Below are 17,458 nucleotides of genomic sequence, written 5' to 3'. Positions count from 1 at the left end.
GTTTCACAAACACTAATATATTAAGTCCAACATAAAAACATGGCTTAGATCCAATTCAATTATATTGATTCCAACCTCTTATTAAACATTACTTTTAATTAATCTTTCTAATTATTTACTTTCAGTGATCATGTCTTAATATTAACAATCTTTTATGCATTTGACCATTTGCCATTTTAGCAGACAACCCACATTAGCAGACATTATTGGTATAATCACTGAACATCAATTTGCTTGACAGTTTTGATATCCATTCATCATGATCCATTACACCTTAGGACAACAAGATGCTTAATACTAAAATATCATTTTATTTCTTCAATCATGCATACAACATTGTCTAACAGTATCAAAGTCGATATTTTGAATGTCTCAGAATCGTAATAAACAGAGCCACGTGGCAAGCATTGAGGTATAAAATGGGCCGCCTATATCCGGGTTGCATCCGGTTTACACGGCCCAACTTCACATGCACACTAGCAGTCAGCGTGCACAGGGAGCAGCGATGTCATCACACCATCCAAAAACACGGCAGACATTGGATGAATATCAAATAATATATTGGGCTGCGATTAATGGAAAAAAATAGGCCTCAGCAAAAACTATTTGAAAAATTCAGTGGATGTTTTGTGGGGAGGGACTCTGGGTTTAGTGGTCCTGTGGGGGAGGGGTGGGAGGGGCTACTGAACTTGCTTGCGGTTCTTCTGTACCTTATTGAATTTGTGTGTGTGTGTGTGGGGGGGGGGGGGGGCACGGTCTGAGGGAGGGAGGGAGGGAATAACGGTAAAGGATTAGCATCCTGCTATTTTCTCTGTTTAATTTCATGACCGAGTGGGTATGGGGGGAGGGTGGGGGGGACAGAGGGTTTTTGTGCCCCTCTGTCAATATAAATTAAATTAAATAAACTAAATGTTCAAAAAAATGCTTGTCTCAAGACAGATAAGAACTTGTAAAATCTATTCATAAGTAAGGTTATGAAAGATGTGACAATTTAGAGGTTGTGCATTTAATTATTTACTTTTATTTTAAATGTTGCTCTGAATCCATATAATAATGTAATGACTAATTCCATTACTTTGTCATTGCTATTTATTTGGAATAAAACACCCCAAAATTCCTTATACCCTTGAGACTGAACTGTAATTGGACTAATTAATCCACGTTTTGATCATTTTAATAGAGAATCAGAGCTACAGTAATGCCCTCACATGTCTCCTGATCACATTACTTCTTCCAGTAAATCATGTGACTTTGGTGGCTTCCACCACTTGGCCCAACTGTGCGTGTAATGGTGTTGACAACAGTGATCCAATCGCTCTCATTGGAGAATGACGTGGCTGACTTTTCTGTGGCAATCTTTCTTTAACCCCTAACTGCTAATTGCTTTCTATTTCTGATTACAGCAAACATGATTTAGTTTTATTTTCTATGTAACTGATGTCTGATCACATCAGTGCTTCTGGTCATGTGTTGGAGTCCCCCTTTGTCCCCCCCACCTCCTCTTATTTTCCTTCAATGTGCTGCTGCTCTGCTAAGTGGCGCCAGAGCAGCTCCAGGAATCTGCTCTAAATGTTAGTTCAGTCTTCTCTGGTTCCAAATAGCCTAGCAGCAGAGCTGGGCTTATGCTGAGAGGAACCCTGAGCAGGAAGAGGAAGGGAACGAGGGGCGCGGCAGGCAGCACACCCAACAGACAGCACGACGGTAAGAGACTGACAAACAAATGAACGGGAAAGGAAAGAGAGAGAAAACCACCTCCCGTGAAGCTGAAGAAGAAGTGCTTGTCGCATCTCCCTGACAGAAGGTGAAGAATGGGAGAAGGGAAGAAGGGATCCGGAGGAAGCGAGAAGAGCAGAGGAGCACCCCCCATCAGAGGAGAAGAAAGAGGTGAAGGCCGAGGATGGAGGCCCAGCGCCGAGAACTCCCACAAGTGCTGTGGCTGTCACTTCCCCCTACTCATCGTCCTGCTGCAGTTGCTGCGGAGGGTGGCCTTCCCCATGGTCACAATCAGCCCCTCGCTCCTGGCCAGGGAGACCCCACACTTGGCTGGCATCCTTGTAAGCATGGACCTGCCTCGTCCGTCTGTATGCATGTTCACTCAATAGGGCATAGTGCCACTGCTGTAGCTGCATGGCCCTATGCCTTATCTTTCTCTGGTCCCCATGTCCATCTGACCTCACTACATGACTGCATGGATCCTCATCCTCATCGTCTAACAAATCAAATCGCTTCGTAAACAGCAGGTATAGACTAACAGTGAAATGCTTGCTTACGGGCCCTTCCCAACAATGCAGAGAGAAATAAAAGAGAAATAATAGAAGAGTAATGACACTTCATAATAAATACGCAATTAGTAACAATAACTTGGAAATATCTATGGGGTGACTAGTACCTAGTTGATGTGCAGGGGTACGAGCTAATCGAGGTCAATATGTACATATAACTAGGAATAAAGTGACTAGGCAATAGGATATATAATAAACAGTAGCAGCAGTGTATGTGATGAGTCAAAAACGTTAGTGCAAAAAAAGGTCAATGCAGATCGTCCGGGTAGTTATTTGGTAAACAAACTATTTAGCAATATTATGGCTTGGTGTAGAAGCTGTTCAGGGTCCTGTTGTTCCAGACTTGGTGCATCGGTATTGCTTGCCGTGTGGTAGCAGAGACAACAGTCTATGACTTGGATGGCTCGTGTCTGAACATTTTTAGGGCTGTCCTCTGACACCGCCCGATGTAGAAGTTCTGGATGGCAGGGAGCTCGACCTCAGTGATGTACTGGGCCGTCAACATTACCCTCTGTAACGCCTTGTGGTCGGTCGGGTGCCAAGCAGTTAACATACCAAGAGGTGATGCAGCCAGTCAATATGCTCTCAATTGTGCAGCTGTAGAACATTTTGAGGATCTGAGGGCCCATGCCAAATCTTTTCAGCCTGCTGAGGGGAAAGAGGCGTTGTTGTATGTTGGTGTGTGTGGACCATGATAGATCCTTAGTGATGTGGACACAGAGGAACATAAAGCTCTAGAGCCGCTCCACTACAGCCCTGTCGATGTGGAGAGGGGCCTGCTCGGCCCCCCTTTTCCTGTCGTTCACGATCAGCGCCTTTGTCTTGCTGACGTTGAGGGAGAGGTTGTTGTCCTGGCACCACACTGCCAGACCTCTGACCTCCCTAGGCTGTCTCATCGTTGTCGGTGATCAGGTCTACCACTGTCAATGCAACCTTGTGTATCTACATCTACACTCAGTTTGGCCACTACAGTTGCTGCCTCTGTCCAGCCTCACCTCACTGCTTGACTGTATGACATGGACACCTGTCCTGATCCTCTAACTACTGTGCCTCCCATGCACTTCACCTACAATAGATGCATGGACACTGGTTGTACTGCCTCATCCCCTGGAATGAAGCCAAATTGACTTCTCTTCTACCTTCACTGCATGCATGGCCTAATGATGTATATAAACACATCTGTATGACTCTAGCACACAGACATATGTACATATCTCCTCATCTCCATATATGTCTCAACACATTTGCATGGCCCTCTTGTACATTACTAATTGCTACCTCTTCAGTTTGTATGCCGTATGTCCTTCTGCATAGACTTGTCACTTTGTCCTTGTTGTATTTCCACCTTGCCCTGACTGCATGTACACATACAGTGTACACCTCCTTTTCAGTCGAGTCTCATCTCTCTATTCACAAGTCACCTTACATGATCTCCATCTAAAGTCAAAATTAGGGTTATCATGCTTTACTGCCTTTTCTATGGCTGTTAGAATCTCAGTGTTTAAAAGGGAAAGTTCCCCTCAGTCTCATTGAACACATTGGGTGACATTCTAAATGTAAACATTTTGACTACTAGCAATTAGCTTGATGTTATTTTCACATTTGCTCCCTCACTCGCTGACTGTTGATTAGATCTATCTCGTAGAAGCAGTATACTGGCTTAAAGGGCTGTAACAAGTGGCAAACTTTCCCCCAACTGTCATCATGGCAAGACTTTGGCCTTGTAAAAGTACTTGGCTTGCAGAGAAAACAACAAGTCTAGAATGGCAGTCAGCGTTATGGCTCTTAGCCTCTTACCTCAATCTTACAGTTAGCTAATGTCTTCAGATAAATAAAGCAAATAATACTGAAAACAATAGATGGTAACACTTTACCTTTTGTTGCAACATTATATCAACATGTCGTCAGGATTTCCACTGAAGTTCTGCTTAGGAGTAATACAAGTTACATAAGATACAGCATTTCTATATTGAATTTGGAATATTTTCATGCTACAACAAATAATATTTTACTCTATAGAAACTACAATAATGAATGCTTTCAGCCCCAAAGCTATAGAGGCCTACTAATGATAACACAGGGGTCTGACTATGTGTTTTTCTCTACTATCTATAGCATTGACTTTCTAGTGGTGAGCATTAGCATTTCTTTAACAAAATCATGTTGTCCACGTGAGATACTTCACAGTTGCATCTCTGTACAGGAGAAAAACATGTTGTTTTCTCTCAGCTTCCCATATACCCTAATTACAGTGTGTACAGATGTGTGCAATCGGAAGTCTTAGTACACACAGGGAACATCCATTCTGAGTTTACGGCCCGGTGAAAAACACTGAGTTCACCAAGATCCTTCAAGAGAATTCTGATTCCTCACCTCTTAAAATAATTCAATTAGATGCTGCATGTTAGTCACAAGACTCTAATATGCTCTGAGAGAGGGTGTGTGTCATTGCAAGAGAGGAGGAAAACTGTTTTGCCATAGCAGTAAGAATGTTATCAGCTGACAAGCTGATGCTGAAAGTGCAGAATATTAAGAGTGAACTTGGGATGAACAGCTTGAAGAGGGTTGAAGAGGCCCCTCTCAGCAGCAAATAAAATAAGAGGTTTGTGTGTGTGTGGCTTAGAGCACCATGGCAACACTTGGTGTTGATCAGATCCAAATAAAATTCAGTTTCCCAATAACACATATGCCATTCAGAAAATAAAAAAGCAGTGATCATGTACTGGTAACTATTTACTTAAAGCATGCAGGAATAATGCATAATAATGCAATGTAAGACTTTCATGAGCATGCATGACCCCTTATGTCTTGCCACTGAGCAGGGCTGTTCACCCACTGTTCCCCGGGCGCCGAAGACGTGGATGTTGTTTAAGGCAGCCCTCCGTACCTCTCTGATTGAGGGGTTGGGTTAAATGCAGAAGACACATTTCAGTTGAATGCATTCAGTTGTACAACTGACTCGATTTCCCCCTTTCCCTTCTCTTAAAGCAGTCTTTGTATTTTTAAAGCAAACATTAAAGAATCATTAACTTAAAGTATACAAGTACATTTTGCAAAGCATATCATTTAGAGAATGACCCTCACTAAATACATTTTCCGCTGTGTTCTATGTTATTCTAGTTGTGTGTGGCCTCATTGCTGGGCTTCCTCCTCTAGTCCATTACATACCTATCAGATGAGAGTACGTCCATGCAACTCATCGCCAAGGTGAGACCCACATGCCATGGCTGAGGGAAGATCATTTGGGGTGGGGGTGCTGTCGATATACAATACCAGTCAAAAGTTTGGACACACCTACTCATTCGAGGGTTTTTCTTTATGTTTACTATTCCCTGCATTGTAGAATAATAGTGAAGACATCAAAATTATACATTAACACACGTGGAATCATGTAGTAACCAAAAAAAGTTACTGACAGCATCACCATTAAAGCAAACCCACACCATCACACCACCTCCTCCATGCTTCACAGCATGAATCAGGCCTTCATGGTCGATTTGCTGCAAAGAAACTACTACTAAAGGACACCAATAATAAGAAGAGAGTTGCTTGGGCCAAGAAACACGAGCAATGGATATTAGACTGGTGGAAATCTGTCCATTGGTCTGATGAGTCCAAATTTGAGATTTTTGGTTCCAATCGCTGTGTCTTTGTGAGACGCATAGTAGGTGAACAGATGATCTCTGCATGTGTGGTTCCCACCGTGAAGCATGTTGGAGGTAGTGTGATGGTGAGTTGCTGGTGACACTGTCAGTGATTTATTTAGAATTCAAGGCACACTTAACCAGTATGGCAACCACAGCATGCTGCAGCGATACGCCATCCCATCTGGTTTGCGCTTAGTGGGACTATCATTTGTTTTTCAACAGGACAATGACCCAACACACCTCCAGGCTGGATAAGGGCTGTTTGACCAAGAAGGAGAGTGATGGAGTATTGCATCAGATGACCTGGACTCCACAATCACCCGACCTCAACCCAACTGAGATGGTTTGGGATGAGTTGGACCGCAGAGTGAAGGAAAAGCAGCCAACAAGGGCTCAGCATATCTGGGAACTTCTTCAAGACTGTTGGAAAAGCATTCCTCGTGAAGCTGGTTGAGAGAATGCTAAGAGTGTGCAAAGCTGTCATCAAAGCAAAGGGTGGCTAATTTGAAGAGTCTGAAATCTAAAATATATTTTGATTTGTTTAACACTTCTTTGGTTACTACATGATTCCATATGTGTTATTTCATAGTGTTGATGTCTTCACTGTTATTTTACAATGTACAAAAATAGTAAAAATAAAGAAAAAACATTGAATGAGTAGGTGTCCAAACCTTCGACTGGTACTGTATATATTTTTCCTGTTTATCAGCACCCCTACTCCCTACGGCAATACCACATGCCCTCTGACAATTTCCTGTCCAACTGAGCGGAGACCAAGATAAACTGGTCGCTCTAATGGGATGATTATTACTATTTATAGACCAGAATACCATTCATTACTAAATGCACCCCCCCCCCCCATTCAAATCAACCATACAAAGGTTGTACTTAGTCAGTTGGATCTGATTTATAGTAATGTGTAGGGCCAATATACTACAGCACAGAGAACATTGATTGTCACTTTGACATACTGTACGAAGATCTGGTTTCAAATACTTTTTATAATCTTTTGAATACTTGCTTTAGCCTGGCTAGAATGCCATATGGACAGGGTTTGCACTTTTGAAACTGTTCTTTTAGTTCCATTGCAACAGGCAAGCTCAATGAAGGTCAGATAAAGTATTTGAATTCATTTCAAATATGATTTGAACCCATGTCTGATTGTAGGTTTGTATGGTTGAACCATGAAGGTGATACTGTATGTATAGGGCCATACAGAGAAATGCAGAACACAACATGTCTATTGGCAAGGCTCTCTAGGAAGCCTATGGGTAGATGAGCACAGTTATTGCACATGACTTGATCGTTTCAGTTAATTGGCCATACAATGTAGGCAATTGGATTTTCCAACCAATTAATAATACATTGAATATATAATGCGAAAAACTCTCAAAGTGACACAGTGAGTTTACTAAAAACAAGAGATGGGGACAAAAGAGGACAACTAGACAGGGCCACTGGCACAGAGATCACAGCTGATGCTACAAAGACAAGAAAACAGCTATAACTAACTGAATGCCTTCCTAAAGAGAAGGGTTTTTATGCACATTCTAAAGGAGCCCAGAGTCTATGGTGCCTTCACGTGGTCCAGGAGAGCATTTCAGAGGCGCGGGGGCGGTCGAGCAGAAAGCCCAATCCCCCATGGAGCAGAGCTTGTTCCTGGAGATGTGGAGGAGTAGGCTATCATGCAATCTGAGGCTGCGGTGAGATTATGGGATAGCAGCAGTTATTTGAGGTATTTGTAATTCTTAAGGATCCCCATTAGTTCCTGCCAAGGCAGCAGCTACTCTTCCTGGGTTCTAGCAACATTAAGGCAGTTCTAAACAATTAAACATTTTACATGAAATTTCATAAAACTTTTCACAACACATTGTGTTCCCTCAGGCCACTACTCTACTATCACATATCTACAATACAACATACATGTGTACGTGTGTTTAGAGTGCATGTCTTATCATGTTTATGTGTCTCTTCACAGTCCCTGCTGTTCCATAAGGTGTATTTGTATGTTTTTTTTGCATCAGTTACGTGAGGTGGAATAAAGTTCCATGTAGCCATGGCTCTATGTAGTACTGTACCCTCCCATAGTCTGTTCTTAATTTGGGGATTGTGAAGAGACCTTTGGTGGCATGTCTTGTGGGGTATGCATGGGTATGCATAGCTGTGTGCTAGTAGTTTATACAGACACCTCAGTGCATGCAGCATGTCAACTTCTTATGGCGGGGCATTGCCATGGATGGACTGGAATGTCAGCAGGAGGGTTTTGAATTCAATTCTGAGTGAGACTGGGAGGCAGTGCAGAGATGCCAGAATGGGGAGCATCGTCCAAATATAACATTTTCACAGATGGACTTCCTCCACTCAAATTGTATGTAGAAGTAGTCCTTTAACGTGTAGAAACTGAACAATACATTCAAAAAGTAATACAATCTACATTCCGTGGTGTAAATGTATGCAACAAAAGATTGTCGCCATTTTCGCCTTCTTCATGTCTTCCTAAAGATCATAGCCTAACATAACACGTGAGTACAGCTATATAAAAGGCTTTGTGAAGTGCTTCTAGCACGCTTTGGTTCAGCACAGTACAATACATCTCATGATGTACTTTAATTCTCCATATTTCACAGTTGTTTTAAATAAACATAAACACCATTTCAAATTAAGCAAACATCAAACATGACATAATGCTATAAGCGGCGTGTACCGGAAAACAAATACTGAGCGAATCAGGGCTATGTTACGTAACCTGTGGATTTAGATGAAGGGCTAGTGTTATTGGAATTGTACACTCCAATTACAGAAACCACGCAAAGCCCCTCTCACACATGATCAAGCTGTATTTTTAGACATCATTTACATAATGTGTACATACCCACACAACATGTGGATAAAGGTACAGTGGATGGGAGCTGCAGGGGATTTTCACATGGACACTACTTTCAGCAGGCAGTCCTCCATTAAAGGGATACTTCCAACTGGAACGTTTTGTGTGAAAATAACGCTATTATTTTGAAAATAACTCCCAATAACATCAAAGGGGGTCATTTTCTTTATATCTTTTTGACATGTAAAATATTGACGTTTTAAAATATATACGCACTGGTATGGTTCTGCTGGACACAATGAACGAGGTCATAAAGTGGGGCCCTTTAAGACAGCCCTGGTACGTCTCTCAGAGTCAGGTTCTACCTCTGGCCGACAGCCAAGACCTGCAGGGATTTATTGGCTGCTGTGCGAGGAGATAATTGTTAGCAGACAAACCTATTTGGATATGGCTAGAGAGTGGGCATACCTTGTTCACGAAGGCTGTGTTTACACAGCCACCCTAAAAATCCAAATCAGATGTTGTTCTCCATATCCCAATTTCTTTTCGGTCTACACTTTTACATGTGACCCACATCAAATGTGCGCATTCACACGGATAGAATGCTCATTTTTAGTCACTGTTCCTGTAAACATTGGGGTGGTTGTCATGGAAACGGCAGGTCATGAGCAAAGCAAAATAATCATCAGAGTGTCACATATGAATCATCAGCTTTGTTTCAGGATTCAGATCCACATATAGAGGTGGTATAAATCGAAAGTCAAAAGAACATATTCCATGTGTTTTTCTGCTGTTTACACATAAGGGAAAAGACAACTGGAGTTGTATGTCTTTACTCAGCTTACAGTAACACATTCAATTACTGATTGGTGTGACTTTTACACAGGCAGCCCAATTCAGATATTTTGCCAATTATTTGCATATCTGATACCCATCTAATATTCTCCCTAATGTGTAAACAGTAAAAAACAAAACACATGGCATCTAATCTTTTGAATTCCACATAAATCAGAAGTAAAAAGATCAGATTCCATTTGATTTTTTTGCTGTCATTCAGTCATTTAAATGTATTACAGTAAGTAGAGTAAAGACATAAAACTCCAGTTGTCTTAGTATAGACAACTAGAGTCATGTTTAATAGGCTCCAACACGGAAAATGCTTTGAAACAGTGTTGTCATTCGGAGTCTGTCCTCTGTTTCAAGTAATTTCATTGCATGCCTGCAGAACATGACCCTGCTGTTGTCCTTCAGGGTTAATAATGACCTCCCTCTAAAAATGTATCCCCGGTCCTGGAATCCCCACTATGCTTAGATATTTTATGCTATATTAAACTAGCTCACCTCTTCTCCTCTCCCCCTCCAGCTGCTGTACTTTATCCTGTGCGCCATGGGTCTGGTCCTCTCATCCCTGGTCATGGCCTTCTTTGGCCACCACTATGCCCAGACCAACGGCTTCAGCTGCCTGGAGGTGGGCGACGACTGCGTGTGCACCCTGAACCCCCACGACCGTATTCCCAGGACCTTCCCCTACGCTGAGGTCAGCAACTGCGGAGATGTCACTGGCACCCTGAAGCTGTAGTATGTGCCTTGGGGGCCTTCGTCATGTAGAAGCACCACCATCAAGTGTTCTTCGTGGAGCTGCAGATGGGCTCGCCCTCCTTCCAGCACTGGTAGAAGGTCTGATGGGAGTTGTAGGAAGAAGAGCCCCATGATGATGTCATGATGAGGAGTTAGCCCATGATGATGCCACTATTGAGGGTAGAGTATTGAGAGATTGAGATATTTCTAATAGATGAAGAAAAGACACCAAACTACCAAAGGGGTACTTGGATGGACAGCTGGACCGTGCCATCCGAAGAGGGAAATTATGTTTACATGGCTCATTGGCTAATTCAGCAGGAGAGTGTCCCACTCCCTTCAATAGTGAAGACAGTATGCAAAATTAGTTGTCTCAAGTTGAGAGAGATTTGCTTTATGTACAAATCTACTTTTGTGATTCATAAATCACGACACAACCGGAGACAAGAGCAGAATGAGAAAGAGAAACGTGATGCATTAGCGTTAACTAGTGGTGGGTGGTAATATGGTATTTACTGTACAATGCAGATACTATGGTCAACTCTTTGTACATACTACATGAAGAGAAGGGTTTGAAAATGGAGAAATCTGTTTCATCTTCAATAGATACCTTATTACTGGGGATAAGAGGTGAGCTTTTAAGTAATGTACATGTACATTAAGGAAAAAACGACTGCCAATGTCCATTTTCTATGCTTTTTAGCTTATAGTCACATTTACTTTGAATAAATGGTGTTGACTTAAGTCCTTGAATCAGTTTTATTATGTATGTCACATGCAATCCTACTTCTACCGTTTAATCCAATTCTGAAATACTGTTGATTAAAAATATATGAATGAATGCGGTTTGCCTTAGAGCTACAGTATCTCACCTAGCTATCACTGAAGACAACAGACAGCTTTCGAGGGAAGCATACTAACTATCTGAGCTGGAGTCCTTTCATTCCATTCCTGGAAGGGATAAGGGATCTGTGTCTCTCACCATACCCTCCAAGGGAAAAGCATGACACCACCAGACATTTTGGCAGCATGTTCAGCAGCATGTTATCAGATTAAGTAAGAAAGTTAAATGGCATTAGAAGGCCTGGGCCTTGTTCATTAGACACCAAACAGATGAAGAAAATACTTAAACTGGGAGGGACAACAAGGGGTGTGCCCTAATGAAAACAGCCCTGATGTTTGTGGTGTTTCTGATTGGCCTGAGGGTGTATGATCTACCATGTGACCATACCGGCTCATCATCCCCACAGCATGACACAGGAAGTAACATCCAGCCCATCACGAGGGAAGTGTATTTATACAACTGGCAGTAAAGAGTCCTTTCCCTCCCACAAAATTTGTTTTTCTTCCTCTGAAAACACAAACACCTGCTTGAAATGGTCATGGTTCTGTGAAGGGTAAAAACACATCTGATCTGGTGTCCTGTGAATTTCTTCAGAGCCCTGAGTGGGAAAATTATTGTCGGAGATCAATGAGGTGATCAATTACTTTATTGGATCAACTTTCACTTACAGTGGGAGCAGAACACTTTCAAGTAACTCTAAAATTAAATGAAAACAAGCTAAATCACCAATGTGTGATACACTTCTGTTATTGAGACGCTTCACTTCAGTAATGGCCACATGCACCTGGCATAACTGAAACTGTCAAAAGAACGTGTCAACATTATTTGAAAATACTTGTTTTTCTTTTGTCACACTGCAACACAAAAACACCTTTGTTTGTCACACTGCAACATCTAAAACATATGCTTCCAACAACCATTCAATAAACCCAACATCCAAACATTAGTGTGGCTGAGTCCCAGAGGGGTTTATGGCATAATGTCCTGTTTATTGTCCTACTAATATTGGGTGGGTTCGAGTTCACCCTGACAAAACAACGTGACTTTGGGCGGGGACTGCCATTGTCAAGAGACTCAAAGATCGCCGGTGTCCAATTGTGTCTAAGCTCACATGCACACATCGTGTTGTTCTCATGCACACATCGTGTTGTTCTCATGCACACAACACGTAGAATGTTCACTGTAGAACGGACAGCGGAAATACAGTGTACCTGGCCCAATCCACTACTAGTGAACCCAGTCATAGTCATATGAGAGACTAAGAATTCTAAGAGTCATTCCAGCCAGTTCCTCAGAATCACAAGTGTACAGTAAGAGACAGTGACCTGGAAGTGGTTACTCATAACATTACATCAGTATGTTCTCAGACTATGAGCAGCACTAGACAGTGGGAAGACCGGAGCAGCACCTTACACACTACAGTTCTAGCTACTGTACAATACAGCAGTCCACTGGCAGGACATGCCCAACAGAAGCAGGTACAAAACAGTACATTAACTATGGTGGTATCTGCCCTACCATTAGAATTGTATGAGCAATATTTTTGAGAATATATGACTGAAATTGTCCCCAGTTGCTCACATCATTGAAATAAAATAAAAAACAAAGCAGTGGATGTTTATGACTGCCATACAGTAGACAGATTCAGGGGTGGCAAGCCCCATCACTCCCTCCGAGCCTTCCCTTCCCTCCTTCCCCTCACCTCATAGTCGGAGCATTTCAGATATGCTGGACTTTCCCCTTCCTGCCTTGCTCAGTGACAGCTGTGGGTTATTATGACACCACGTGCAGCTCATTTTAACAGCTGTCTCACAGAGGCGGCATGAGCCAACACAGCCCCGCCAGAGTTAACACTAACAAAACATACCCGGGCCTTTCTGAACGTGAGCCCTGTCCTGTTTTTTTAGCATACAATATAGCTCAGTAAGTGTATTATTTATTTTACAGGTTATTTTAGTCATTTTTATTTTGTTAGAACTCGACTGTATTCCTGCTGACCCAAAGTCAACATCAGGCATCTAATGTGTGTTAACTAGCTGTACTTATCCAGTTAATTAGACGGAAGAAGCAGAATAGTTGCAGTGTGATCAGGGCTAATTAAAGCATGATGTTTACTGTGAGCGTTGATCAATTGCAGATAACCGCAGGATTCTGACCATGAGGTGGATTGTGACACTGTAATGCCATTGAGCCAGTGGTGCTGTTAGGGGGGCTAAAGGTCCCATTCTGGGGTCATGACCCATGTGTGTCTGGGTGTGTAGGTGGCCCACAACAGTAGGACAAACATGAATTTCAACCCCAAAATAACAATTATTCAACCCCAAGACGGCTGACTAAATACACAGAAACAGTGATCAACTCAAGGCAGAAACATCCAGTCTCATCTTATCATAGATTTATTACAATATAGCATCTGATCAACATAAAACACACACATCTGTTGACAGAAAAGTGTCAAAGGGCATTCCCCTCTGAAGTGCACACATACTCTCATACTGTCATGCGATTGTGGAAGATAAAAACTTTTACAGACATACACATTTTATACACAGATATTAAATTGAATTCCATGTGGCTGAGTTACAAGAGTTAAAAACGACAACAGAAAATCGCTTGACCAATTGGCAACAAATTTGGTATATAGCAACTATGAACGTCTTTAAACACAATATTTTCCAAGACTCTAGTTCAAACAACATGGCCACTATAAGCCAATGAGCATGATTGTTTTTACAGGAAACCTAACCATACTCTACAAGTTAGCTACACCCAGATCCCTGAGCGTGTGCCAAATTTCATCACTGAGTCAAACAGATCAAGAGGTATAATCAAGTGCCCAGTGCCACTTTGTGGTTGATCTAAATGTGCTTGCATATGTTGAGTTTTGACAGTGTATGAAGTTGGTACAATACACATATCTGTGTCTGATTTATATGCATTTATGTGCCAGGTCACACCCAGTTAAATGTTTATTGGTCAGTAGCTGCCATGTTGTTTGAGTTGCTATCCTGGAAAATATTGCTTTGAGAGAACTTGTTACATAGATACCATGTATCAAGTTTCATGCAGATCGGTCATTCGATGCCAGATGAGTAGCGTTTTAAATGTTTATCAAAGAATTGGAAATGGTGGAAAATCCATAATGGAAAACCTTATGCGTCATTGAAGCAAATGTGTTCCTTGTGAGGAGAGGCACCTATGTACCACATTTCATGACTCTAGCTCAAACGGGGTAAGGGACATGACCTTTCAAAGTTTGCATCTTCAATCGCTTGTTATAACGCCACCATGAGGCCAATTGACATGGCATTGCTTGAGAGGGTGTGGGGCCCATGGGCCTTTACCATCACGCCAAATTGCACCCTCTTAGGCCTTACAGGAATGTGCGTATTCATTTTCCTTGGCGGAAGAAGATGTATAATAATGAACGCCAACAAATACAATATGGCTTCTCACAGCTTCACTGCTTGAACCCCTAACAAACCATAGAGAATGACCATTACAGTATGAGATGAGTTGATGCCTATGTCCCAAATAGCAATCTATTCTCCATCTATTTGCCCTACTTTTGACCAGGACCCAGAAGCACCTAGAGCCCTCTGGGCCCTGGTCAAAAGTAAGGCACTACATAGGAAACAGGGTGCCACACCACGATTACAGTATGATCAAACATCTCTATCAACATGAGTGAGTTACTAAGACTATCTACTGTATTGGACACAAGCACATGATTTTCAAAATCAGTCCTCCTGACTACATTCTGTACCAATATAGGATTTAAGACTCAAGGCATTTCAAGTAAATTCCGTACAGATAATCAGATCATCGTCATATACATTTTCTTTTCATTCGGTTATTTATAGACTATGTACAATATGAAAAGAAAGTCATAATGCTGTTCAGGGATTGCATTATCACGGAGGACACTTCTCTGAGCGAAAAGGAGACAACACTTTACTTGAACTCGTCGTAAACATGCCGTGAAGCTTCATAGCATAAGGCTAAATACCACAATACATGTAAATATATATGTGTCATAACATTGGCATAGTATATCCTGGAGACCTGACACATGCTATGAAGCTTTATGACATGTTAATGAAACTGGTATGAAGCATTAGGCAGCGAGTTCAAGTATAGTGTAAAACAAAAGGCAAAGTAACGTCGTATGCAAATCCGTTTCTCCAGTTGTACATTAACATTTTTTAAAAGTGCAGGATATTGAGAACATTGACTATCACAGTCATAATGATTGAGATGACAAAGCAATGTTACCCCCCCAAGGCAGCCAGGCGGTAAGGTGATCAATGTTACCCCCCAAGGCAGTTACCCCCCAGGGTACCCCCAAGGCAGCCAGGCGGTAAGTTGATCAAGGTGATCAATACCCCCAAGGCAGCCAGGCGGTAAGTTGATCAACGTTACCCCCAAGGCAGTTACCCCCAAGGCAGCCAGGCGGTAAGGTGATCAATGTTACCCCCCAAGGCAGCCAGGCAATCAATGTTACCCCCCAAGGCAGCCAGGCGGTAAGTTGATCAACGTTACCCCCCAAGGCAGCCAGGCGGTAAGTTGATCAACGTTACCCCCCAAGGCAGCCAGGTTGATCAACGTTACCCCCAAGGCAGCCAGGCGGTTGATCAACGTTACCCCCCAAGGCAGCCAGGCGGTAAGTTGATCAACGTTACCCCCCAAGGCAGCCAGGCGGTAAGTTGATCAACGTTACCCCCCAAGGCAGCCAGGCGGTAAGTTGATCAACGTTACCCCCCAAGGCAGCCAGGCGGTAAGTTGATCAGCCAGGCGTGATACCCCCAAGGCAGCCAGGCGGTAAGTTGATCAACGTGATACCCCCAAGGCAGCCAGGCGGTAAGTTGATCAACGTTACCCCCCAAGGCAGCCAGGCGTAAGTTGATACCCCCAAGGCAGCCAGGCGGATCAACGTTACCCCCAAGGCAAGGTGATCAACGTTACCCCCCAAGGCAGCCAGGCGGTAAGTTGATCAACGTTACCCCCCAAGGCAGCCAGGCGGTAAGGTGATCAACGTTACCCCCCAAGGCAGCCAGGCGGTAAGTTGATCAACGTTACCCCCCAAGGCAGCCAGGCGGTAGCCAGGGTGATCAACGTTACCCCCAAGGCAGCCAGGTAAGGTGATCAACGTTACCCCCCAAGGCAGCCAGGCGGTAAGGTGATCAACGTTACCCCCCAAGGCAGCCAGGCGGTAAGGTGATCAACGTTACCCCCCAAGGCAGCCAGGCGGTAAGGTGATCAATGTTCCATTTCTAATTCCAATGTATACAAAATGTAATACTCCAGTTACGTTCACAAGTTAACAGGTCATATTAAAACATATCCAAAGAGAATAACCTGGTCCCACATTTGTTTGTGTGCTATTGCCAACTCTTATTATCATTGTCGTAGGAGTTGGCAAGACCACACAAACAGATCTGAGACCAGGCTAGGAAGAAAATACTTCACCTTAAAGTTACACGTGCACCCTTTCCAAAGAGGGCCTATCAGTAATACAAGGAGCAGCCCCTTTCAAAACCAAAGAGAACTGAACAACACCAACCAACCCAATGTACCTGACCTGCGTATATTCCAGTCGGTCTTCATCTTAGTCTCAGACACACTACACTGAGAATACAGAAGGAAGAGTGTGGCTGCCCACAGGACCACTGTACTTAACCTTTAACCCTTTCCCTTGACCTCCAGTCTGCAGGAGACTGCAATAGTGACACTGGCCAATGTGTGGCATGCCTGGCATCTCAGTCAGAGGCTCACTCATAGAGCAGCAGGACTGACATGGGATGATCAGAATGACTGGGCAGCTTGTGTTGTCCTAAAGGCAGACATCACTGTACTGTTCTATGTGAGACGGTGATGCTGGGTGAGGAGTCAGTGTCTAAGAACAAGGCACTGTTTGCTTTGAATACAAAGCACTGTTTGAGTAAATTATGCTTGTACACCAGTGGCTGCTGGCCCCATAAATCGGATACTATTGTGTGGGTGCGTGTGTACTGTATGCACATTGTGTGTGTGGCCCCTTTGTGTACCTCCAGCAGTTTTCTCTGTTAGCAGGGGGACCCAGGCCCCTCAGTGTGCTGGGATGTGGTGGTTGTTGACCCCAGCAGGCCCCAGGAAGCCCATCATCTGTTTATTCTTCCTCTGCTCTGTCATCTGGGGAGAAGAGAAGGAAATAATAACTTATTCAATATAAACTACACACAGTGTTGCCAGTTTGGGCAGTTTTCAATTCAATCTGGCAACATTGAGTTTAGATAGTCAGCCC

The 17,458-nt window shown here is 43.0% G+C and overlaps 1 protein-coding gene and 1 pseudogene across 2 annotated transcripts in view; one reads left to right on the top strand and one right to left on the bottom strand.

Moving 5' to 3' along the window:
* Positions 1-1,555: 1,555 nt before the first annotated feature.
* Positions 1,556-10,436, top strand: LOC135509198 (sarcospan-like; annotated as a pseudogene).
* A 5,880-nt stretch (positions 10,437-16,316) lies between these two features.
* LOC135509197 (inositol 1,4,5-trisphosphate receptor type 2-like) overlaps positions 16,317-17,458 on the bottom strand; it is a 137,188-nt gene continuing 136,046 nt past the window's right edge. For both annotated transcript variants that reach the window (XM_064929648.1, XM_064929649.1), the window contains exon 57: positions 16,317-17,346. In XM_064929648.1, coding sequence (XP_064785720.1) covers positions 17,263-17,346 — 84 coding nt within the window. In that variant the 3' untranslated portion in view covers positions 16,317-17,262. The remainder of the gene's footprint in view (positions 17,347-17,458) is intronic.

Source organism: Oncorhynchus masou, chromosome 22 (genome assembly GCF_036934945.1).
Source record: "Oncorhynchus masou masou isolate Uvic2021 chromosome 22, UVic_Omas_1.1, whole genome shotgun sequence".
Taxonomy (NCBI): Eukaryota; Metazoa; Chordata; class Actinopteri; order Salmoniformes; family Salmonidae; genus Oncorhynchus; species Oncorhynchus masou.
Note: the sequence above shows the minus strand (reverse complement) of the source record. Positions and strands in the feature narration are given on the sequence as shown.